We start from the raw sequence: 27,289 nt of genomic DNA, 5'->3' as shown, positions 1-27,289 counted from the left end.
ATTTTTATTATTTCCCTTCTACGTGAATTTACCGAAAGAACCAAGAAGACAGTGGGGATTGCTGAAGCTGGTTGATGTCATTACCAGCGACCAGAGGTGTGGACTCGAGTCATGTGACTTGGACTCGAGTCAGACTCGAGTCATGAATTTGATGACTTGCGACTCGACTTGGACTTGCATAACAATGACTTTGTCCCACCTCTGAGATGTGGACTCGAGTCATGTGACTTGGACTCGAGTCAGACTCGAGTCATGAATTTGATGACTTGCGACTCGACTTGGACTTGCATAACAATGACTTTGTCCCACCTCTGCCAGCGACACGTCACGGTGCCACTCACATTGTGAATTTTGTGGATTTACTCTCCAACACACCGGTGGGCTGAAGTAGTAAACTAATTGGCGCGTTTTGTTTACGTGACAAACCTTACTGGCTGTATGGGGGGGGGGGGGGGCGGAGGGTTACGACACAACATTTATACTTTATGTGATCTAACCCCCCAAAAATGCCTTTAGTATGAATCTTTCAGTTTAACACGTAGGTTTTTTTGGGGTTATTTCGTGTAAATATATGTGTCGTTAAAACTCGCCAACACCCGACGCAGCCACTTAGTAAGGGTTGTCACATAAACAGAACGTGACAATTAATCAATAGTACAGCACTAGCGTATAGTGTAGTAAATAGTAGTGTATAGTGTAGTGTATAGTAGTGTATAGTGTAGTGTATAGTAGTATATAGTGTTGTCTATAGTAGTGTAGTGTGTAGTGTACAGTAGTGTATAGTGTAGTGTATAGTAGTGTATAGTGTAGTGTATAGTAGTGTATAGTGTAGTGTATAGTAGTGTATAGTGTAGTGTATCGTGTAGTGTATAGTAGTGTATAGTGTAGTGTATAGTGTAGTGTATAGTGTAGTGTATAGTAGTGTATAGTGTAGTGTATAGTGTAGTAGTGTTTAGTCTAGTGTATAGTGTGGTGTATAGTAGTGTAGTATAATAGTACAGCACACCGGTTGTGTATTGGAGAGCCAAGCCACAACATTTACAATCTGAGTACGACGTTTCGCCAATAATTACAACCAGCTTCATCAGGCGACAGCCAGATTTGTGGAGGAGTCCACCTGTCTGCTCTTTTTGGTTCAAACATCGACAACGCCGTGGGAGAAGGCATGGTCGTCGGTTCGATGCGTACGCATTTTACCGTCTGAGCAATTTATAGAACCCGACGTTTGGGGGGTTTTGTTGTCGTTGTTGCGTTACGATTTCGCGTTAATTGAAATTAATGTTTACGTTGAACATTGACACGGGTTTTACACGGGTTACAGTTGGTTAGATCTTTTTTGTCGACAACGTTTTATTGAACTCCCCTCTCTCCCTCACCTCCCTCCCACCCTCACCCCCCTTCCTCACCTCCCTCACCTCCCACCCTCACCTCCCTCCCTCACCTCCCTCCCTTCCTCACCTACCTTCCTCACCTCCCTCCATCCCACCCTCACCCCCCTTCCTCACCTCCCTCCCTCCCACCCTCACCCCCCTTTATCACCTCCCTCACCTCCATCCCTCCCTCACCTCCCTCCCTTTCTCCCTCCCTCGCCTCCCCCACCGCCCTCCCCCAATCCTCGTTGGCGCAGCTTAGCGCCAATTAACGTCGACCAGGAGGAGGGCGAGGAGTAGAAGCGACGGCATCAGGACGAGCTGGAGCGAGGCGTGATGACGCATCCGCTCTGCGCGGCCCGGAGAGTCGAAGGACGCGGTGGGCAGTGGCTCTAAGACCTCCTCTGTGCGGTTCAGCATGGAGGCCAGGCACTCGTCGTAGCTCCCTGCGTGGAAGAAGCAGTAGTGGCAGTAGCAGCGGCAGCCACAACTCTATGACAAACTGAACGCCACTACTGCCGCCCACCCGTTCACTCACTCGAACATTCACTCACTCAAACACGCACCGGTTCACTAGCTCGACAATTCACTCACCCGCCCACGAACCCGTTCACTCACTCGTCCATTCACTCGACCAATCACCGACCAATCCATTTACTCGCTCGACCATTCACTCACTCGCTCGCCTGTCCATTCACTCGACCATTCACTCACCCACCCACCAACCCGTTTACTCGCTCAAACATTCACTCACCCACCCACCAACCCATTCACTCACTCATCCATTCACTCGACCAATCACCCACCAACCCATTTACTCGCACAAACATTCACTCACCCACCCACCCGTTCACTCACTCCTCCATTCACTCGACCATTCACTCACTCACTCACCCACCCGTTCACTCACTCGTCCAATGACTCGACCAATCACCCATCAACCCATTTACTCGCTCGACCATTCACTCACACGTCCCCCCCGTCCATTCACTCGACCATTCACTCACTCACTCACTCACTCACACACCGACCCGTTCGCTCGCTCGACCATTCACTCATCCACCAACCCACCCATTAATTGACTCGACCATTCACTCACCCACCCATCTGACTAATCACTCACCTACCAACCCATTCACTCACCCACCCACCCGTTCATTCACTCGACCATTCATTCACTTACCCACACACCCATCCCGTTCATTCACTCGACCACTCATCCACCCACCAACCCATTCACTCACTCGAACTTTCACTCACCCACCCGTTCACTCATCCATTCACTCGACCAATCACTCACCCACCAACCCATTCACTTACCCACCTACCCGTTCATTCACTCGAACATTCATTCACTTACCCACACACCCATCCCGTTCATTCACTCGACCACTCATCCACCCACCAACCCATTCACTCACTCGATCATTCACTCACCCACCCGTTCACTCACTCATCCATTCACTCGACCATTCATTCACTTACACACCCATCCCGTTCATTCACTCGACCACTCAACCACCCACCAACCCATTCAATCACTCGACTAATCACTCACCATCCCACCCACACGTTTATTCACTCGACCATTCACTCACTCACTCGCCCATCTGTAGACGTTACCTGTTTGGGTTTCGAGGTTACCTGTGCGGGTGTCGAGGTTACCTGTGCCGCGGTCGAGGTTACCTGTGTGGGTGTCGAGGACTCTGTTCATGGCGCTCAGGAGAGGGTGTCTCCCCTGCTGGCACAAGGTCCCAGTGAAGTCGTCGAAATCCAGGGACCAGAGAACGGCGCCAGCGAGGCCCTTGCTCTTTAGCCAACACAGCTGCAACGCCACAACGGAAGGCCGACGTCAGAGTCTGATGGTCTGTCTCTTTCTGCCATTGTCTAGAGACCCCCATCAGAGACTCGGTCTGTCTCTGTCTCTGTCATTGTCTAGAGACTCCCATCAGAGACTCGGTCTGTCTCTGTCTCTGTCATTGTCTAGAGACTCCCATCGGAGACTCGGTCTGTCTCTGTCTCTGTCATTGTCTAGAGACTCCCATCAGAGACTCGGTCTGTCTCTGTCTCTGTCATTGTCTAGAGACCCCCATCAGAGACTCGGTCTGTCTATGTCTGTCATTGTCTAGACACCTCCATCAGAGACTCGGTCTGCCTCTGTCTGTCATTGTCTAGACACCCTCATCAGAGACTCGGTCTGTCTCTGTCATTGTCTAGACACCCCCATCAGAGACTCGGTCTGTCTCTGCCTGTCATTGTCTAGACACCCCCATCAGAGACTCGGTCTGTCTCTGTCATTGTCTAGACACCCCCATCAGAGACTCTGTCTGTCTCTGTCTCTGCCATTGTCTAGACACCCCCATCAGAGACTCGTTATGTCTCTGTCTGTCATTGTCTAGAGACCCCCATCAGAGACTCGGTCTGTCTCTGTCTGTCATTGTCTAGACACCTCCATCAGAGACTCGGTCTGTCTCTGTCTGTCATTGTCTAGACACCCTCATCAGAGACTCGGTCTGTCTCTGTCATTGTCTAGACATCCCCATCAGAGACTCGGTCTGTCTCTGCCTGTCATTGTCTAGACACCCCCATCAGAGACTCGGTCTGTCTCTGTCATTGTCTAGACACCCCCATCAGAGACTCGGTCTGTCTCTGTCTCTGTCATTGTCTAGACACCCCCATCAGAGACTCGTTCTGTCTCTGTCTGTCATTGTCTAGAGACCCCCATCAGAGACTCGGTCTGTCTCTGTCTGTCATTGTCTAGATACTCCCATCAGAGACTCGGTCTGTCTCTGTCTGTCATTGTCTAGACACCCCCATCAGAGACTCGGTCTGTCTCTGTCATTGTCTAGACACCCCCATCAGAGACTCGGTCTGTCTCTGTCTGTCATTGTCTAGACACCCTCATCAGAGACTCGGTCTGTCTCTGTCATTGTCTAGACATCCCCATCAGAGACTCGGTCTGTCTCTGCCTGTCATTGTCTAGACACCCCCATCAGAGACTCGGTCTGTCTCTGTCATTGTCTAGACACCCCCATCAGAGACTCGTTCTGTCTCTGTCTGTCATTGTCTAGACACCCCCATCAGAGACTCGGTCTGTCTCTGTCTGTCATTGTCTAGATACTCCCATCAGAGACTCGGTCTGTCTCTGTCTGTCATTGTCTAGACACCCCCATCAGAGACTCGGTCTGTCTCTGTCATTGTCTAGACACCCCCATCAGAGACTCGGTCTGTCTCTGTCTGTCATTGTCTAGACATCCCCATCAGAGACTCGGTCTGTCTCTGTCTGTCATTGTCTAGACACCCCCATCAGAGACTCGGTCTGTCTCTGTCATTGTCTAGACACCCCCATCAGAGACTCGTTCTGTCTCTGTCTGTCATTGTCTAGAGACCCCCATCAGAGACTCGTTCTGTCTCTGTCTGTCATTGTCTAGAAACCCCCATCAGAGACTCGGTCTGTTTCTGTCTCTGTCATTGTCTAGACACCCCCATCAGAGACTCGGTCTGTTTCTGTCTCTGTCATTGTCTAGACACCCCCATCAGAGACTCGGTCTGTCTCTGTCATTGTCTAGACATCCCCATCAGAGACTCGGTCTGTCTCTGCCTGTCATTGTCTAGACACCCCCATCAGAGACTCGGTCTGTCTCTGTCATTGTCTAGACACCCCCATCAGAGACTCGGTCTGTCTCTGTCTCTGTCATTGTCTAGACACCCCCATCAGAGACTCGTTCTGTCTCTGTCTGTCATTGTCTAGAGACCCCCATCAGAGACTCGGTCTGTCTCTGTCTGTCATTGTCTAGATACTCCCATCAGAGACTCGGTCTGTCTCTGTCTGTCATTGTCTAGACACCCCCATCAGAGACTCGGTCTGTCTCTGTCATTGTCTAGACACCCCCATCAGAGACTCGGTCTGTCTCTGTCTGCCATTGTCTAGACACCCTCATCAGAGACTCGGTCTGTCTCTGTCTGTCATTGTCTAGACACTCCCATCAGAGACTCGGTCTGTCTCTGTCTCTGTCATTGTCTAGACACCCCCATCAGAGACTCGGTCTGTCTCTGTCTGCCATTGTCTAGACACTCCCATCAGAGACTCGGTCTGTCTCTGTCTGTCATTGTCTAGACACCCCCATCAGAGACTCGGTTTGTATCTGTCATTGTCTAGACACCCCCATCAGAGACTCGGTCTGTCTCTGTCTCTGTCATTGTCTAGACACCCCCATCAGAGACTCGGTCTGTCTCTGTCTGTCATTGTCTAGACACCCACATCAGAGACTCGTCTGTCTCTGTCTCTGTCATTGTCTAGACACTCCCATCAGAGACTCGGTCTGTCTCTGTCTGTCATTGTCTAGACACCCTCATCAGAGACTCGGTCTGTCTCTGTCTGCCATTGTCTAGACACCCCCATCAGAGACTCGGTCTGTCTCTGTCTGCCATTGTCTAGACACTCCCATCAGAGACTCGGTCTGTCTCTGTCTGCCATTGTCTAGACACTCCCATCAGAGACTCGGTCTGTCTCTGTCTGCCATTGTCTAGACACTCCCATCAGAGACTCGGTCTGTTTCTGTCTCTGTCATTGTCTAGACACCCCCATCAGAAACTCGGTCTGTCTCTGTCTGTGTCATTGTCTAGACACCCCCATCAGAGACCCGGTCTGTCTTTGTCTTTGTCTCTGTCATTGTCTCTGTCCACTACAGAAGCGACCTGGCCACAAACGATAGCTCAACGAAGTGGCTCATGACGTGGAAATATAAAGCAGCAGTCAAATACTCTCAACGCGTGACGTTGATTCTAAATGTGGAGAGATAAACCGGACGACCCGGAGAAAAATCCACCAGACGACGGGGACAGAGAGAGAGACTCAAATTCCAAATATACAGCAGCAGGCGTGAGGTTTGGGATCGAATCTACGACCTCCTGCATACCGGGCTAGGCAGTTAATATCTCCTAGCCACCACGGCATCAGGGTCGGGATCGAACCCATTACCTCCTGTATACCAGGCAAAGTAGTTAACATCTCCTATCCACCTTGGTGTCAGGATTGGTTTGGATTGATCCCATGAACTTCTTACTCTCTGGTTCTTTCGGTAAAGTCACGTAGGTATAAAATAAAATAAATCACGACGTTTCGGGCGCAACACAAGCGTCCATCATCAGGTGGGAAAGCGTGGTCTGCTGCTGAGGAAGACTCTTTTAAAAGGTTTGAAATGGGTGTAGCTCAAGGGTCATAAAGAAGTGGCCGGGGCTAGTGATGTTAATGTGAGAAATTAGCATGTAACTGTAAGATAGGAGAGCGGCCTCCTCGACGAAGGCATGGAAGTGGCTATGTTAATGTGAGTGATTAGCATGATGTTAATGTGAACAATTAGCATGTAAATTAAGCTAGGGGAGCGGCCTCCTAGACGAGGGCATGGAAGTGGCTATGTTAATGTGAGGGATTAGCATGAACTCCTGTATACCAGGCGACGTAGGTAACATCTCCTAGCCACTGTGGGCGTCATGGTCGGGATTGAACCTCCACCACCTCCTGCACACCTGGCGAGGTAGTTAACATAATTCTAGATTTGAAGCTTTCGTGACTGCAAGGATTCATACTCTTAGGTTTTTTCGGTAAAGTCACGTAGGTAAAAAATAAAAAAATAAATACAAATTAATACAAGTGAAATAAAAATCACGACGTTTTGGAGGCAACACAAGCTTCTGTCTTCAGGTGGAACCGTCACAGCACGATAGCTGTATCAAGTATAGGTAGTTAACATCTCCTAGCCACCACAACGTTAGGGCTGGGATCGAACCCACGACCTCCTCCTGCACCCCGAAGCGAGGCGGTTAACGTCCCCCTATCCGGCGCGACGCCCTCGCGAGATGGCACGGGCAGTGGGACAAACACCGCGGGTCACGGGGCGACGGCTCCATCACCTTGTAGGTGAAGCTGCGCGTGTCGTCGTAGCCCAGCCACTGGTCATCCAGGTGGGCGTAGGGCACCGCCTGCTCCTCCAGCCACTCCGCGTTGTACTGGTCCTGGCGCAGCCGCTGGCACACCTGGGGGGCGGCGCGCGAGAGCCGGGGAGGAGACGGGGTCACGGCGCCTTAACTCTTCGTGATCGGCATCTTTAGTCGTCGTCATCGTCTTCGACGCGGGAACTATTCGCTGTCAGATGTAGGTCACCGTCCTTTGCATACGAGCCAATTCGTATCGCATCTCTCGTTTCCTTCCTTGTTGCCCTACACTCCTCCTCTTCGAAATCTTTAGCGTACTTTCCAACATGCAACAAACTTTAAATTTGGCATGTGGGTAGCTTCCAGACTCTACACAATGCAAAACAGTATAAAAATAGACTTTTGTATTTTGCGAGGGTGGGGGGGGGCACAATAATGGATATATTTTTCACGGCAAGTGAGCGGTGACGTCATATCTGTGATGTCACTCGCATGCGGCAGCGTCACACAGTGTGCCTGCTGACGTCACGCTCCTCCCCCCCCCCGAACTCTCCGCGTAGGCCGTTTATTAATCCAAGACAAGAATCCAAGTCCCGGGCGAAGCCGGGTAGTAAAGCTAGTAGCCGACTCAACACTACACCACAGACTCAACACTGCCCCATAGACTCAACACTGCACCACAGACTCAACACTGCACCATAGACTCAACACTACACCACAGACTCAACACTGCCCCATAGACTCACCACTGCACCACAGACTCAACACTGCCCCATAGACTCAACACTGCACCACAGACTCAACACTGCCCCATAGACTCAACACTGCACCATAGACTCAACACTGCACCATAGACTCAACACTGCCACCCATAGAATCAACACTGCACCATAGACTCAACACTGCACCATAGACTCACCACTGCACCACAGACTCAACACTGCACCATAGACTCAACACTGCCCATAGACTCAACACTGTGCCATAGATTCAACACTGCACCACAGACTCAACACTGCACCATAGACTCAACACTGCCCCATAGACTCAACACTGCCCCATCGACTTAACACTGCCCCATCGACTCAACACTGCACCATAGACTCAACACTGTGCCATAGATTCAACACTGCACCATAGACTCAACACTGCACCATAGACTCAACACTGCCCCATAGACTCAACACTGCCCCATCGACTCAACACTGCCCCATCGACTCAACACTGCCCCATAGACTCAACACTGCACCATAGACTCAACACTGCCCCATAGACTCAACACTGCACCAAAGACCCAACACTGCCCCATCGACTCAACACTGCCTCATAGACTCAACACTGCGCGCAGGGCCACCTCGTAGTAGGCGAGCGTCCCCGCCGTGCCCGTGAACGCGCCCGCCTCGCCGGGTCCGGAGATCGGCGCTCCGAGTGCCGTTCCGGCACCGCTCAGAGTGAACGTCGTGCCGTAGGCCGGCACCCCCACCACGAGCTTGGAGGGGGGCACCCCCCTGTCCAGCCACAGCTTCACGGCTGACTCCTGTTGGGGAGGGGGGGGGGGGTTGGTGGGACGAGTGTGCCAAAGGATGGCACGAGTTATTGAAATCAAATCGTCCGAATCGGAATGTTGCATTCATGCTGGAGGAGGAAGCTAAAGAGATACAAAACCCATCTTCTTGGTTCTTTCGGTGAAGTCACGTAGAATGGAAAAAAAAACATAATACAATTATTTTTATTATTTTATTATTTTCCTTCTACGTGACTTTACCGAAAGAACCAAGAAGATGAATCCCTGCAGTCACGAAAGCTTTAAATCGAGATACAAAGCTATTCTTTAAAATCACAGATGTCAAGTAAGGGGGGAATCCCCCAGGACGTGACAACAACAAACAGCACACACACAAACACAACAGCAGTGCGAAGTATAGCAAAAGGTAAATAAGTCACTGAGCAAAACTTAAACACAAATACAACTATGAATATATTCTTTGGGTCTTTCGGTGAAGTCACTTAGATAGGTTCAAATAAAATAACCAAAGATATCTTTACCGAAAGACCCAAAGAATATTAATTCCTGCAGTCACGAAAGCTTTACGTTGAAACTATTAACTATGTATTTTTTTCTTACCAGGTAAAGCCCACTGAGCTATGAGCTTATTTTTTTTTCAGAAGCGACTTGGCCATCACAAATGATAGCGCAACAAAAGTTGGCTTATCATATATAGGAGTCAAATAATCGAAGTGATATAAGCGCGTGTTCCAAAATCAACTCCGAACCCTGAAAGGAGAGGAATTTGACAATTGTATAAGGGCGGGGCAGCCACCTCATCCCGCCTCCCCCACTCCCAAATAAATACATTTCCACCAGAGCCTACGCTAACCACGCTACACCACTGCCTCCAACGCAACCACCCACTCGCTCACCCACCCACTGACTCGCTCACCCACCCACTGAGTCACCCAACCACTGATTCGCTTACCCGACCACCCACTCACCCACCCACCTACTCACCCCACCACCTGCTCACCCTCCCACCCTCCCACTGACTTGCTCACCCACCCACCCACCCAGCCACCCACCCACTTACTAACTCTCCCACCTGACCACTCAACTACTCACTCACCCTACTCTTTGTTTTTTTCGGTAAAGTCACGTAGGTAAAAAATAAAATAAATGAAAACAACTAAATTAAATCACGACGTTTCGGAGGCAACACAAGCTTCCGTCTTCAGGTGGAACCGTTACAGCCACTCACCCACCCATCTACTCGCCCACCCGGCTCTCTCACAGGGCAGCAGCCCCCCCGTTTAACTCGGAGACCGACCGCGCCAGCGCCACTCGATCTCACCGTCGTGGTCTGCTCCGGGTAGAGGGAGGAGGAGAAGAGGGGGCTGTGGTGACTGGTTTGTCCGTTCCAGTTCTGCATGTCGTAGCACATGACGTTGATGAAATCCAGGTACCTACGGGGAATGACAACGGCGCTCAAGGACCCAGTTTTTCTTACGATCATCGCCGTCGTCAGCATCATCGTCCCCTCGCCAACCACGTGTTTCGCATCCGCGTTATTCGCATACCCTTCGGCGTATCAATTTTTGTGTATCCGCGGTTTATCATGGTGAGTGGCACTTGCGATTTCAAATCAGAATATTTATTTAGACTGGAGGGATCCAATGGGCCACGAAACTCTTGTTCACAGATGCCCATTAGTCTTCACAGATGACCCGTAGTCTTCACAGGTGTCCAGTAGTGTTCAGAGATGATGTCCAGTAGTTTCCACAGATGGCCAGTAGTCTTCACAGATGCCCAGTAGTGTTCACAGATGGCCAGTAGTGTTCACAGATGCCTAGTCGTTTGAACATATGTCCAGTAGTTTTCACAGATGACAGCCAGTAGTTTTCACAGATGGCCAGTAGTTTTTACAGATTACAGCTAGTAGTTTTCACAGATGGCCAGTAGTTTTCACAGATGACAGACAGTAGTTTTCACAGATGTCCAGTAGTTTTCACAGATTACAGCCAATAGTCTTCACAGATGCCCAGTAGTTTTCACAAATGGCCATTATTCTTCGCAGATGACCAGTAGTGTTCACAGATGGCCAGTAGTCTTCACAGATGGCCAGCAGTATTCACAGATGCCCACTAGTTTACACAGATGTCCAGTCGTTTCCATAGATGTCCATTAGTCTTCACGGATCCCCACTAGTTTATCGTCTCATCTCCCCCGGCTCTGCCACCGCCGTCTTCCTACCACCAGGTGGAGGTAGTGGATAGGCAAAGCCCTCTGAACAACCACCTCATCACCGTCATCACCATGGACTTCAACCCTCGGTATTAAAGATAAATAACATAATTTTAGCGTGCTTTATTAAGTGATTTGACCATTTATTGTTTTTCTAATGCATATTGCATTTGTGTTTGGTGAAATATACAGGTCAACCCCTTATCAGTGCCTATCTTATTACAGACCAATTCCGGCCTCATTGGTCACCCCGTGCCTCTAATACATGTCAACGTTCGTCCTACAAAGTCGCATCACAAGGGAGAAACACAAACAGACAACCATTTTTTTACTCTTTGGTTCTTTCGGTAAAGTCACGTAGAAAGAAATTAAATTAAATAATAGAATACGACGTTTCGATTGCAACACAAGCAACCGTCATCGGGTAGAAAACAAATCTAGTAAACTGTCTGTCTCTCTCAAATTTAGCAATCTTTGTGTTGACTGTTGTCTTAGCCGACTTTCTCTGTTGTATTGCATTGTGTTTATACGCTCACTAGGTTTGTTTTCTACCTGATGACGGTTGCTTGTGTTGCAATCGAAACGTCGTATGCTATTATTTAATTCATTTTCTTTCTACGTGACTTTACCGAAATAACCAAAGAGTAATTCCTGCAGTCACGAAAGCTTCAAATCAAGATTTAACAATTTTGATCGAACCCACAGCCTCCTGTATACCGAGAGAGGTAGTTAACATCTCCTAGCCACCGTGGTGATGATGAGAAAGGTGCAAACTTAAAATATACAGCAGGTGTCAGGGTCAGTATCGAACCCACGGCCTCATGTATACCAGGTGAGGGAGTTAACATCTCCTAGCCACCGCTGCATCACTTCGTATTGTGTATTTAACATCATAACCTTGGTCGGCTGAAAGAGGCTAATCTATTTAATCAATTCATTAAACTTGATTTGAAGCTTTCGTGACTGCAGGAATTACTCTTTGGTTTTTTCGGTAAAGTCACGTAGAAAGAAAATAAATGAAACAATAGTATTCTCTTATTTCATTTATTGTCTTTCTACGTGACTTTACCGAAAGAACCAATGAGTAATTCATTAAATTAAATAGTTTTGCAAGCATTCGCCCCCACTAAAGAGGGCATCGCATTACTTTACAGTACATAGATTCAATGAAGGCAGCCCTGCCGATAAAATCAAGACACTTGTATCGTAAAATGTATCAAAACGAGAGGGCATACTCTTGGAAAAAGCTAAAAGGGAAAAATTAACCCGTAAAAACAAAGTTTTTCACTATAAATCCTTTATATGCGTGGCATCGGTTTTATTTTATTATTCATTTCTGTTTTTTTGAGTAAGAGTTTCATTTTTATCACATTGGTATTTTAAATTAAATGTGAAATTTTTTTTTTCCTAAAAAGTGGAAAATTTGGGAAATTGTCACGCACAACGAGTCTGTGTGCAAAATGTCAGCTCGATTGGATCACGGGAAGTGGGTTAAAAAACGACCGAAAGATTTGTACGGTCGTAAGCGCGCAAGCAAGTGAACTTAATATAAAGGATTAAAAAAAAAGAGTTTCCTGCCGTCGCCACACTTGGCGTTGGACCCCCTTCCCCTGCCTGCCCCACCCCTCCTGCCCTCCAATGGAGGCGCCTTACTGGTGAATCTTCTCCACCTCGTAGCTGCCGTCGACTATGCGCGCGATGGGCGACACGGCCACGGCAAGGAGCAGCCGCGGCCTACTCTGGGCCAGCGCCTCCTCGTCGAAGGCAGATCGCAGCTCCTGCGGCAGGGGATGGACAAACGGCCTTTCGGGGTGAGCCTCGTACACAAGGAGAGTGAACCGTCGTCACCACCACGCAAACGACCATCGCCACGCAAACGACCGTCGCCGCACGAACGACCATCGTCACGTGAACAATCATCATCACGCCCATTTTGGTAATCACCCTCGCAGCAGCAGCAGCGGTTTTTGGATAATCTTCTTGGTTCTTTCGGTAAAGTCACGTAGAAGGGAAGTAATAAAATAATAAAAAAGGTTTTTTTTTATTTTATTATAAAAAAATATATTTATTTTATTTTAGTATTTCCCTTCTACGTGACTTTACCGAAAGAACCAAGAAGATGAATCTTTCGGTAAAGTCGCGTAGAAGGGAAGTAATAAAATAATAAAAAATTATGTTTTATTTTTATTATTTTATTACTTCCCTTCTACGTGACTTTACCGAAAGAACCAAGAAGATGCATCTTTCGGTGAAGTCACGTAGAAGGGAAGTAATAAAATAATAAAAAATTATGTTTTATTTTTATTATTTTATTACTTCCCTTCTACGTGACTTTACCGAAAGAACCAAGAAGATGAATCTTTCGGTAAAGTCACGTAGAAGGGAAGTAATAAAATAATAAAAAATTATGTTTTATTTTTATAATAAAATAATAAAAAATTATGTTTTATTTTTATTATTTTATTACTTCCCTTCTACGTGACTTTACCGAAAGAACCAAGAAGATGAATCCCTGCAGTCACGAAAGCTTTAAATCGAAATTTTGGATCATCGTTCAATAAAGATGGCGGTCACCGCATTGTGCGGCACTTTCGGACGCTTGTCGTCGTCGTTGCGTTGAGTTTGCCCTCCTTCCTCCCGCCACCTCCGATTAGCACGGTTTTCTACATATGGTGCCAAAGATGTTCAACATATATGGGTGGGGTGAGTGGGCGAGTAGGCGGGTTGGCTGGCCTTCACCGCATCGCGTGCACTTTCGGACGAGTGCTTCTGCGGCCATCTGGGACGCTCGTCCTTCCGATATTCGGAAGCCACTGAGAGCTGCTATGCACTTTTAAATCATCGTCGTCCAGACTGACAAACTCATTCGCACGGTACGTAGCCAACCATGCTAATTGAAGCTGCGGGGGAAGACAACAAAACTGAACACAAGAAGCAATTCTAAAGAAATGAGGATGGACCCGATCATGGGACCTTTCTTGCCAGTATCAAAATATTTTTTCTACCATTTCTGGTAAAAATGTTCAAACACCAAACATAAACCTTTTGTAAGGAATCAAGTTGCTTCACCAACCACATGCACGCAGGTCGTGTGGTGAGCATGCAAACAAACACGCTCTGATAATAATGTTACAAGCATTGTCTCTGAAACTGATTGGTCTACACCAGAAACAGCAGCCGTCTTTAGGGCCTCGTCTCACTGCCAGTGTCAAAAGGCGAACAGTACAAGGACAATGCACCATCGGAGCATTTCTAGCTCGGGGTGAGCAGCTGCTAAATGGGACCTTTTTGGCAGTATTACAGTGTAATAAAGGTCATGGAAGCGACTTCTGGAATCCGGTCTTTATTTGTCTTTCGTTCACAACACTCCCATCTTACTCCTTCACACTGCTGACAGACAGCGTGAGAGGGAGAGAGAGAGACATGCGCAGCCACGTGGCAGCCTGGACCCCGCTCCAGCGTGGCCTCACCCTCCGTTCGTTCCAGATCTGTCCACGTGTTGTTCGTCTCCACCCCTTTTAATACCCGGTTCACGTGATACCTTTCCACCAATCCTGGTTAGCCTCTATGGAGTCTTTTAGACTCCATGGTACGCTCCCAGGATCACGCCCCTGACTCGTCCCCCCATTGGCTGTGGCTAAAGCCAGCAGAACCAATCCTCTACTTACAGATGTCACCTTCCCATTACGTCAGGGCCACGCCCCTAGACTTCTCCCCATTGGCTATGGGCCAGGACCGGCAGAGCCAATCATCGTACGAGGTGTAATTCAACAGCAACCCGGATATGTCCTCACATTACAACAGTATAAAAAAAAGTATAGGCTTTTATCCTTTCTGGCAATAAAACAGCAGCTGCGTTGAGATGTTCAAACACCAAATATAAACCTTTTGCAATGAATCAAGTTACTACATTAGCCACACAAAGTACTTGCGGTGCACATGCAAACAAAGAGCATGCTCTGGTCATACATGATGCATTGTCTGTTGGTTGCATGTTCACCACAAGTACGTGTGGTTAATGCAGACGTGATTCCTTGCAAAAGGTTTCTGTTTGGTGTTTGAGCATCTTAACACAACGCTCGTATTGCCAGAAAGGGTAAAAGCTACTCTTAGAGGATGACCCGAGTTCGCGTGATGATGGTTTATGATGCTTGACGACATCAGCGAGGCATCGCGGCTCATTCGTGGCAGAGGTCGCAAACGGGTTTTGATTCCTTACCCGTACCCGTACCCGGCCGCACCAGGGTCGCAAACGGGTACCCGTACCCGTACCCGGCCGTACCCGTACCTTACCCGTACCCGGTCGGGTACGGTACGGGTATCGGGTACCTGATTGCGACCTCTGGGATGAAGCCATGTTGCAGGCGCGGGTGGGTTGATTCTAGGAACTTGAATTGTGAGAAGAGACAAGGACGTTGGGAAATGAGTGACAAACGGTTACTCACCAGTGACTCACGGCCTACCCGTACCCGGCCGCACCAGGGTCGCAAACGGGTACCCGTACCCGTCCGGGTACGGGTAGCCGGGTATCGGGTAGGGTACGGGTATCGGGTACCCGGTTGCGACCTCTGATTCATGGCGAGCACTTTGCGTGTTCATAATGAGCGCGACCTCAGAATGAAGTATCCGTTCGGCCAACGGAAGCCAATGCATCTCAGTGGCCACGGAGTCTCCAACCCACCCTGCCTTCGCCACTTTCACGAGTTTGGTTGCGTCGCGCGTAAACGCGCCCACCGGAATGCACTGGCCACAGGACAGACGTTACAATATTCAAACTGCTCATAGCGCAAGTTACGGTGTATGTGGTTCATGTGGACTGCGACAGGCCCGTGTCCATTAGGTGTTGAAGCCACAACCGTCATTCAACGGTTGTTCACGCGATGACGGTCGTTCGACGGTTGTTCACGCGACCACGATTGTTCCACGGTTGTTCTCGCGACCACGGTTGTTCCACGGTCGTTCACGCGACAACCGTCAGTCAACGGTTGTTTACGCGAGGACAGTCGTTCGACGGTTGTTCACGCGACCACGGGCGATCTACAAAAAAACACGCACTCGGCCAATGCGGCTCGGAAGCCCAATGAGCGGAGAGCCGAGTGAACGGCGTGCGGGTCGTCCCTTGCTGGAACGCAGCGGTGGAAGGGGGGCACACCTTGAGCAGGGACGTGAAGCGCTGCTTGTCCACTGCGGGGCTGCCCCTCTGCGCCGGGTACTCCCAGTCGAGGTCGAGCCCGTCGAAGCCGTACGTGCGCAGGAAGTCGACGGCGGACGCGATGAACGCTTGCCTGTGGTCCCTCCTCGATGCCATCGCCGAGAACCTGGGGCGGGGGCGATGGCGCGGCGAGACGCAGGGACGCAGAGACGCAGGGATGCAGGGGTGCAGGGACGCAGAGATGCATAAGTTCAAGACAGGTGGGTACATGAAGAAGTTCAAGACATGTGCGCACATAAAGTAGTTCAAGACACGTGCGTACGTGAAGTAGTTCAAGACACGTGCGTACGTGAAGAAGTTCAAGACACGTGCGTAGACGAAGAAGTTCAAGACACGTGCGCACATGAAGAAGTTGAAGACACGTGCGTACGTGAAGAAGATCTAGACATGTGCGTACATGAAGAAGTTAAAGACACGTGCGTACGTGAAAAAGTTGAAGACACGTGCGTACGTGAAGAAGTTGAAGACACGTGCATACGTGAAGAAGTTGAAGACATGTGCGTACACGAAAAAGTTCAAGACACGTGCGTACGTGAAGAAGTTGAAGACACGTGCGTACATGGAGAAGTTGAAGACACGTGCGTACATGAAGAAGTTGAAGACACGTGCGAACGTGAAGAAGTTAAAGACACGTGCGTACATGATGAAGTTGAAGACACGTGCATACGTGAAGACGTTGAAGACACGTGCATACATGAAGAAGTTAAAGATACGTGTGTACGTGAAGAAGTTCAAGATACGTGCGAACATGAAGAAGTTGAAGACACGTGCGTACCTGAAAAAGTTCAAGACACGTGCGCACATGAAGAAGTTCTAGACACGTGCGTACGTGAAGTAGTTAAAGACAGGTGGGTACGTGAAGAAGTTGAAGACACGTGCGTAGACGAATAAGTTCAAGACACGTGCGTACGTGAAAAAGTTGAAGACACGTGTGTACGTGAAGAAGTTGAAGACACGTGCGAACATGAAGAAGTTCAAGACACGTGCGTATGTGAAAAAGTTCAAGACACGTGCGTACGTGAAGAAGTTAAAGACACGTGCGAACGTGAAGAAGTTAAAGACACGTGCGTACGTGAAGAAGTTCAAGACACGTGCGTATGTGAAGAAGTTCAAGACACGTGCGTATGTGAAGAAGTTCAAGACACGTGCGTACGTGAAGTAGTTCAAGACACGTGCGTACGTGAAGTAGTTCAAGACACGTGCGTACACGAAGAAGTTAAAGACACGTGCGTACGTGAAGTAGTTCAAGACACGTGTGTACACGAAGTAGTTCAAGACACGTATTGAGATAGAGACGTAGTGAGAGAGCGGTGTACTGGTGGCCTCCTTGGACTCACCTCTCCACCCCGAACACATAGCCGCCAACCGACAGCAACACCTTAAGCTCCGGATTCCTGCGAAGTGCGAGACAGCGACCAGTTTGGGTTGCAATTCCACGGTGCCCCCCCCATAACAACGAGATGCGTTGTCAATTCAATCGCGCCGCTCGTGAACCGCACGTGCCGTAACGTGCGGCACGAGCGGTTCGAACGTCGTGCGGCTCGCCGGCGCTCGGTTGCGAGCTCGTGGGAGTGGCCACGGGTCCGGGGTGGTTGGTGGAGACTCCCCAGAGGTCGCAAACAGGTTTTAATTCCTTACCCGTACCCGTACCCGGCCGCACCAGGGTCGCAAATGGGTACCTGTACCCGTACCTGGCCGGGTACGGGTACCCATTCCCTACCCGTACCCGTACCCTACCCGAAATGAGTGACAAACGGTTACTCACCAGTGACTCACGGCCTACCCGTACCCGCACCCGGCCGCACCAGGGTCGCAAACGGGTAGCCGGGTATCGGGTAGGGTACGGGTATCGGGTACCCGGTTGCGACCTCTGAGACTCCACGACCGCCGGGGCTGCGTTGGCTTGCGGGTTGCCGAGCGAGCATGTGCCATCGCGAGGTCGCGCTCGTTATGGACACGCAAAGGGGTGCTCGCCTTGCGAATGAACCGCGGATGCCTCGCTGATCTTGTCGGGAAGCTGCAGGTCACCGCCATCGTCATCATCGTCGTCATCACACGGAATCCGGGTCGTCCTCGCGGAGGCTTTTCGGCTGACCGTCGAACAACATCGTCGCGCGGCGCTTTCGGACGCGCTTCTGCGGCCGTCTGGAACGCTCTTTCCTTCCAATATTATGAAGCCTCCGTGAGCTACTCAATCCATAAATCATCATCATCTAGATTGACAAACTCGTTTCTACCGAACTGCTTTTTGTGCTTAGGTCATTGCCTTTCCCCCGCACTTCTGATGAGCACGGTCGGCTACGTACGGTGCCAAAGGAGTTCAAGGTACCTACGCACGTACGGCGTGATGATGTCAGCCGCACCCAACAGTTTCGTGCGTCGCGCTGACGTCACCTCGCGCTCCGGCGCCAGACCTGGCCAGTCGCACGAACGTGCGGTGGTGGGGGGGCGTGGGCGTCACATCGTGCCGTCGTGTGACATTCGTAAAAAGTTTTACCGGCTGGCCGATCCGGAGGACGGTAAGTAAGGGCGGATGGTGACATCTGAATGGAGGGTCGGTCGACTACGTTTGGAAATGGTTTGGCTGGCTGGCTGGCTCGACGGAGGAACGGATGCATGTGCGTATGTACGTATGCATGTTGAACTTTCTTCCGCGCCGTGCGTAGCCCACCTTGCCAATCGGAGGTGAGAATCCTGCACCTCCAAGGATGTCGTGGCGGCTGATGGACGGTCGGACGGTCACGTCTAAAGAACCACGTGACCTGCTATATTCGGGGAGGGGGGGGGGAGTTTTGCTAGATAGACGGATGATCAGACGGTCACGTCTAAAGAACCACGTGACCTGCTATGTTCGGGGGGGGGGGGGTGTCTTGCTAGATAGACGGACGATCAGACGGTCACGTCTAAAGAACCACGTGACCTGCTATGTTCGGGGGGGGAAGTTTTGTTAGATGGACGGACGATCAGACGGTCACGTCTAAAGAACCACGTGACCTGCTATGTTCGGGGGGGGGGGGGGGAAGTTTTGCCAGATAGACGGACGATCAGACGGTCACGTCTAAAGAACCACGTGACCTGCTATGTTCGGGGAGGGGGGGGGGAGTTTTGCTAGATAGACGGATGATCAGACGGTCACGTCTAAAGAACCACGTGACCTGCTATATTCGGGGGGGGGGGGGGGAAGTTTTGCCAGATGGACGGACGATCAGACGCTCACGTCTAAAGAACCACGTGACCTGCTATGTTCAAGGGGGGGGGGGAAGTTTTGCTAGATAGACGGACGATTAGACGGTCACGTCTAAAGAACCACGTGACCTGCTATGTTCGGGGAGGGGGGGGGGAGTTTTGCTAGATAGACGGATGATCAGACGGTCACGTCTAAAGAACCACGTGACCTGCTATGTTCGGGGGGGGGGGGAAGTTTTGCTAGATGGACGGACGATCAGACGGTCACGTCTAAAGAACCACGTGACCTGCTATGTTCGGGGGGGGGGGAGTTTTGCTAGATAGACGGACGATCAGACGGTCACGTCTTAAGGACCATGTGACTGCTACATTATGAAAAATGTTTTGTCGGCTGGACGGACGTACGCAGGCGGATGCGGGTGCAGGCCCCCCAGCATAAATTGGCAAAAAAAAAAAACTCGGCATCGGCTCACCTCTCCCTGAGTGCCGTGAGAAGCCGGTATGCGGTGGGGTCGTTGTCCTGTGCCGGCTGGACGGAGAACGCATCGTCCATCACGCCGAACGCGAACAGGACGTGGGAGCACGCGAACGGGTCCACATTGCCCGCGCCGAAGCTGCCCGCGCCGAGGCGTCCCTCCGCCCAGCTGGCGAAGTAGCAGATCTTCTTGAAGTCTGCGGGGGCGATGGGGTGGGGGGTCGATTTATGTCGACAGAATCGGCCGGCGTTTCCCCCGAAATCCCGGTCTGTTGAAGTGATTTGGGCGTTGAGCGAGCGTAGGAAACGCACGTTAAAAGGCATCGAAAGTTAGCGCCCTTGTACCGTACTTTGTAATATTTTAAACAATGGACATTAATACGTAAAGATACTAACAACGTTATGGATGCATAATATGAAGAGAATCACGGCTAATTGATGCATGAACTAATTTTTACTCAAACTAAAACAGCGCGTCGTTAACAGGGAAATGGTCGGTAAGTGAAGGCACTACACTACACTATACACTACACTGCTATACACTACACTACTATAGTCTACACCAATATACACTACTATACACTAATATACACTACACTAATATACACTACACTACGAAACACGACACTGCTATACACTACACTACATATTGTAGTGTAACAATAGTATCGTATATAGTATAGTGTATAGTAGTGTAGTGTATACTCGTGTGGTGTATAGTGTGGTGTATAGTAGTGTAGTGGAAACTCGTGTAGTGTATAGTGTAGTGTATAGTGTAGTGTATAGTAGTGTAGTTTATACTCGTGTAGTGTATAGTGTAGTGTATAGTAGTATAGTGTATACTCGTGTAGTATGTAGTGTATAGTGTATAGACTACTGTATAGCTGTGTAGTGTATAGTAGTGTAGTATAGTGAAGTGTATCGTAGTGTCGTGTATAGTAGTGTATTTTATAATGTAGTATAGTGTAGAGTAGTGTCATGGAGTGTACAGTAGTTTGTATGCACATTGAACTTCGTTCGCAACCCACAGAGCCAACCGCGCTGATCGGATAATCGGAGGTGCGGGCGGGGAGGGAAGGACAACAAACTAACACACGCAAAATACAATTCTAAAGAAATTAGTTTTCGATCTCGATTTAAAAGTGCATCGTAACTCCCAGCGGCTTCCAAACAGCGGAAGCGAAGAGCGTTCCAGACGGCCGCGGAAAAGCGGCTCGTCCAGCTGCTGCGATGACGACGATTATAGTTTTACCGCTCCTTGACGGGGTCAGCAGTGAGCTATCCCGCAGAGTTCACTCGCGGCGAGCACTTTGTAGCAAAATATTGCAGAAAAAAAAATCACCGTACAGCCGCCACTACCGCCACTACCGCCACTGCTGCTACGCGTCAAACGAAACGTTCGTTGTTGAAGGGCCCTTTGTGTGATTTCAAGGGCACCCTTTGGGTGGTTTCAAGCGACAACTTCCCGGTCGAGAAAGTCCCGCTACCGCCGCCACGGCGACTACACGTTAAACCGAAACGCTCGTTTATCAAAGGCCCTTTGTGTGATTTCGAGAGGCCCTTTGGGTAGTTTTAAGCGACAACTTCCCGGTCGAGGAAGTACCGCTACCGCCGCCACGGCGACTGACGTCACAGCAAACCGCGTTGGCGCTCGGCCAATGAGCGAGCGCCGCGGGAGCGGCCGCGTTCAAGCCACGCACGGGTGCTGGGGTCCGTCCGCCGCGAAGGGTTTACGTTCCGAGTGAACGGCAGCATGGTTGGCTGCGTTGCGGCGCGAAAGAAGGTCAACGCACGCGCGCACGCATCTAAATCATCTTCTTTGCTCGGAGGAAAGGCCGGATTCGTCCAAGCCTCCACCGAGAGTCGCGAACACCGCGCCGGGCGATTGAAGGCTCATGCGGCACGGGGCGGCGGATACGCGGCGTTGGTTCGGTGGACAAACGCAGCGGGGCGCACGCTCAATACCTGAGGCTTGCGCTGGCGGAAGGGTGCAGATCGCCAGAAGCGCGGCCAAATCTGAAAGGCGAGGTCGTAAAGTGAGCGGAGTGCCACGCTAACTCAGATCGCCGCTGGCACGGCGCCCGAGTAAGTACTTCTCATAAACGCGCAAACTTTTAAAAGCCGCATCATTGGGACCTTTTTCTCTGCGGCATCAATGTATTAGGATTGGCTGTAACCTTTCCGGCAATAAAACAGCAGGAGCAGCGTTAAGATGTTCAACCGCCAAACAGAAATCTTTCGCAAGGAATAACCAAGTTACCACAGTAGCCACACACACGTGGTACTTGCGGTGAACATGCAAACACAAACGTGGCTCTGATAATAATGTTACGTGGCGTTTAAATTTTGATTGAAAGCTTTCGTGATTGCAGGGATTCATATTGTTGGTTCTTTCGGTAAAGTCACGTAGAAGGGAAATAATAAAATAATAATTTTATTCCATGGAACCTCATTTGCCAGTAAAAATATGATAATTGGTTTTTTACCCTTCTATCTGGCAACAAAAAAAAGGTGTCAGTTTTGTTGCCAGATAGAAGGGTAAAAAAACTATTATCAATAATTTTATTGTTTTCTTTTAATTATTAATTTTATTTTATTATTTCCTTTCTACGTGGTGACTTTACCGAAAGAATCAAGAACATGATTCCCTGCAGTCACGAAAGCTTTAAATCGAAATCAGCAGTTATGTTAAGACGTTCAAACAGCAAATAGATGAAAGCTAATTCTTTAGTTTCTTTCAGTAAAGTCACGTAGAAAGATAAAATAATACATTCGATAATAGCATACGACGTTTCGATTGCTTGTGTTGTAATCGAAATGTGGAATGCTATTATTTAATTTATTATTTTCTCTTTTTCGATTTAAAGCTTTCGTGACTGCAGGGATTCATCTTCTTGGTTCTTTCGGTAAATTCACGTAGAAGGGAAGTAATAAAATAATAAAAATTAAACATAATAAAATAATATAAATTTATTATGTTTTATTTTTATTATTTTATATTACTTCCCTTCTACGAAACATAATAAAATAATATATTTTTATTATGTTTTATTTTTATTATTTTATTACTTCCCTTCTACGAAACATAATAAAATAATATATTTTTATTATGTTTTATTTTTATTATTTTATATTACTTCCCTTCTACGAAACATAATAAAATAATATAATTTTATTATGTTTTATTTTTATTATTTTATTACTTCCCTTCTACGTGACTTTACCGAACGACCCAAAGAGTATTTCCTTCAGTCACGAAAGCTCCAAATCAAGATGAAAGCTTTTTCAAGGAACATGCAAACGCAAACGCGGCTCTGATAATAACGTTACTTTGCGTTGTCTATGAAACTGATTGGCCTACACCAGAGACAGCAGCCTTGCTTAGGGCCTAGTCCCACTAGCAGTGTCAGACCAGAGAACGACGCCAAAAGGCGAACAAGTACAAGGGCAATGCACCGCCAGGGCATTTATAGTTCTGGGTGAGCAGCTACTAAATGGGACACATTTTTGCCAGCATGAAAGAATGAAAATGAAATCAGAATAGACGTTAACCCTTTCTGTCAATTAACAAGAACAGCTTTACATCGAAAAAGAAACAGCAGTTGTGTTAAGATGCTCAAACACCAAACAGAATACGTAAATTTTGACGGAAAACTTTCGTGACTGCAGGAATTCACATCCTTTGGTTCTTTCGGTAAAGTCACGTAGATCTAAAAAAATAAAAGTGAATAAAATAAAAACTACGACGTTTCGATCATAGCACAAGCGATCGTCATCAGGAGAATACGTAAACTTGAGCACACACAGACTAAGATCCCCCATATAGCCTTAACAGAGTGTAGGGGCAAGTGCTGTTAGTGAGCACTTATGAAGGCCGGAACGGCACACGAGGGGGTTGGTGGCCAGCACCACGCCCGACCGCCTTTGTCTCCCCAGTGACGATGTTTACACACCGCTACACCAGGTACTCATTTGAGGCTGAGTCGACCTAGATGAGGCCCAAGACCGGTTCAGATAATCGCCACTTGGTTTTGGCCGCGAGCGGGAATCGAACTCGGGTCGCCGGGTTCATAGCGCAGCGCGTTAACCGCTACACTACCGCCCCCCACACACAGACACACACACACACAGACACACACACACACAGACACACACACACAGACACACACACAGTCACACACATAGACACACACAGACACACACACAGACACACACACCGACACACAGACACAGCCATACACACACAGACACACACACACAGACACACACACGCAGACACACACACAGACACACATACAGACAGACACACACACAGACACACACACAGACACACACACACAGACACACAGACACACACACATACAGACACACACACAGACACACACAGACACACACAGTCACACACACAGACACACACACACAGACACACACACAGACACACACACAGACACACAGACACAGCCATACACACACAGACACACACACACAGACACACACACGCAGACACACACACAGACACACATACAGACAGACACACACACAGACACACACACAGACACACACACACAGACACACAGACACACACACATACAGACACACACACAGACACACACAGACACACACAGTCACACACACAGACACACACACACAGACACACACACAGACACACACACAGACACACAGACACAGCCATACACACACAGACACACACACAGACACACACACGCAGACACACACACAGACACAGACACACATACAGACAGACACACACACAGACACACACACAGACACACACAGACACACAGACACACACACAGACACACACACAGACACACACACACAAACACACATACAGACAGACACACACACAGACACACACACAGACACACACACAGACACACACACACAGACACACACACACACAGACACACACAGACACCACCACAACAACCGCGCTGCCGGACTCACAGGAGGTCAGAGGCGCCTCCCTCACGGGTGACCTCATGGTTCCCTCGGAACCCTGTGGGGGTGGCGAGGTATCTTCGGTGCCCGGGTGACTCCCTCTGTGCACGGTGGCCCTGCAGGTGGCACAGAGCGCGAAACGTTGTTCGAAGGGCGTTTAGCGGGGGGGGGGGGGGGGGTTCAGGGGCAGGCGAACAGCAGCCACGGCCACGTGCATTTTTCTCGGCGTCTTTCTCGACACCGCCCCACCAAGCGACTGGACATTTAGAATGCAGGGACGTGCGGTCAGGGGAGGCAGGGGAGGCAGAGCCTCACCTGTGTAGAGAAGTTCCGACGGACGTACTCGGAGACGGAGGTAAGTTAAGGGCTTTCGCCAGGGTTTATTAAAGCTCATCAATATTACACAGCAGGGTACACGACTCCCAGGGGGGGCTAGGGGTGGTCCTACTCTGAGTCCGGGTCCCTGCCGGCTAGCTCCGGTCTCTCTCTCGGTCTCTCGTGTCGGATCGTGGACTCTGTCGACTCCACCGAGCGGAGAGAGAAGCACCTCTACGGCTACTACCACCGGCTTCTCCCCAGACTCCCTCCCTATTCGATCCCTCTCTCTACCCACTGGTTCCCTCTTCACCCTTCTTACTCTACCCGTTCCCACAGTGACCCCGCTTACGTCACGGGGTATCCCTTAAGTACCCTAGGAGACGTGACGTCATCGCACTGAACGGCACACCTGACGTCAAGTCCCCATTTTACTTCTCTACACCTGTCAAACTCCAATGAAAATAGCTGTTACGGAAAAAAACAATCAAACAAAATAAATAACAAGATTTTTTCCACTGATCTGTGTTATAAATGTCATTTCAGTACTATTCCAATCATTTTTTAAGTAAAAATCGCCAAATTTGCGGAGCTCCGCTGCAAATACAGGAAGAGACGAGAGGTGAGGCAGCGGCGAGCTCAGCCTCCCCTCTGATTGCGCAACCCTTCAGTAACTGGATGGAGCGCGGGCAATAAGCGCGTGCCTGTTACTATCTCTCTGTGCGTCACGAATGTAATGTTTGTAGACCCCTTCATTTCATGTCCTCGCCTTCCACACTCCAGGTAACTTATTCCACGTAGTATGTGTATAAAGATATTTAGGCTCGCTGGTCTCGTCATGAAACCGCAATGAAAACGCACCAGGGGAGGCAGCTATCACATCTGCCTCACCGAGGGGGACGTCAAATCTTGATTTGAAGCTTTCGTGACAGCAGGAATCCATACTCTTTGGTTATTTCGGTAAAGTCACGTGGGTATAAAAAATATCAATACATTACCACGTTACGATCGCAACACAAGCAATCTTCATCAGGTGAAACGTGTCTAACACGCCCCCCTCAGTGAGGACACGCCCTCTCAGTGAGGACACGCCCCCCTCAGTGTGTGAATCTGGCTCTGACACGACTAGCCAATGCCTCCCCAGCAGAGGTCGCAAACGGGTTTTGATTCCTTACCTGTACCCGTACCCGGCGCACCAGGGTCGCAAACGGGTACCCGTACCCGGCCGTACCCGGCCGTGTACGGGTATCGGGTACCTGATTGCGACCTCTGGGATGAAGCCATGTTGCAGGCGCGGGTGGGTTGATTCTAGGAACTTGAATTGTGAGAAGAGACAAGGACGTTGGGAATTGAGTGACAAACAGTTACTCACCAGTGACTCACGGCCTACCCGTACCCGTACCCGGCTGCACCAGGGTCGCAAACGGGTACCCGTACCCGGCCGGGTACGGGTAATTGGGTATCGGGTAGGGTACGGGTATCGGGTACCCGGTTGCGACCTCTGCCCCTCAGCCATTGACCTCACCGCACGTCACTGTCAGAATGAACGTCGCACATTTCTAGTTATGTGTCTGCCGCTGTTTAAGCGATACAACCCAAACCCACTCTCCCCCCCCCTATATTAGGGGCCGTCCATAAATGACGTCACGCGATTTTGGACGATTTTTGACCCCCCCCCCCTCGTCACACGGCGTCACAAAAAGTCAGACCCCCCCTCAAATATGACGTCACAAAGCTCTGCCCCCCCCCCACCCCAAACCATATTTCCATTTTGAAAATAAAACATGCTTCAAATCATCTTCTTGGTTCTTTCGGCAAAGTCACGTAGAAGGGAAATAATAAAATAATAAAAATAAAACATAATAAAATATAACAGAATGATTTTTTATTATTTTATTATTTCCCTTCTAGGTGATTTTACCGAAAGAACCAAGAAGATGAATCCCTGCAGTCACGAAAGCTTTAAATCGAAATTTAATGCTTCAAATCGCTTTAAACTATTGTCATTGTAGTGCGTATTTAATGTGGCGCTGCACTCTGATGTTGTTGGAGAAAACATTTATTAAAAAGTACATTTAATTAAGTAGAACGTGTCGTCT

At 49.2% G+C, this 27,289-nt stretch overlaps 1 protein-coding gene across 1 annotated transcript; it reads right to left on the bottom strand.

The window, feature by feature from the left end:
- Positions 1-1,628: 1,628 nt before the first annotated feature.
- LOC144948244 (chitinase-3-like protein 1) lies at positions 1,629-26,747 on the bottom strand. The gene is made up of 12 exons (XM_078877668.1): positions 26,716-26,747; positions 24,882-24,991; positions 19,912-20,110; positions 18,616-18,666; positions 17,590-17,646; positions 16,193-16,358; positions 12,694-12,818; positions 10,151-10,262; positions 8,659-8,841; positions 7,284-7,406; positions 3,015-3,195; positions 1,629-1,816 (listed from the first exon to the last, which is right to left on the bottom strand). The coding sequence occupies exons 1-12, from the start codon at positions 26,745-26,747 to the stop codon at positions 1,629-1,631; spliced, it is 1,527 nt and encodes a 508-aa protein (XP_078733794.1).
- Between the last annotated feature and the right edge of the window lie 542 nt (positions 26,748-27,289).

This window comes from Lampetra fluviatilis, chromosome 48, assembly GCF_964198595.1.
Source record: "Lampetra fluviatilis chromosome 48, kcLamFluv1.1, whole genome shotgun sequence".
In the NCBI taxonomy this organism is placed as follows: domain Eukaryota; kingdom Metazoa; phylum Chordata; class Hyperoartia; order Petromyzontiformes; family Petromyzontidae; genus Lampetra; species Lampetra fluviatilis.
The sequence above is the reverse complement of the archived record's forward strand: the minus strand, read 5'-3'. Positions and strand labels throughout refer to the sequence as shown.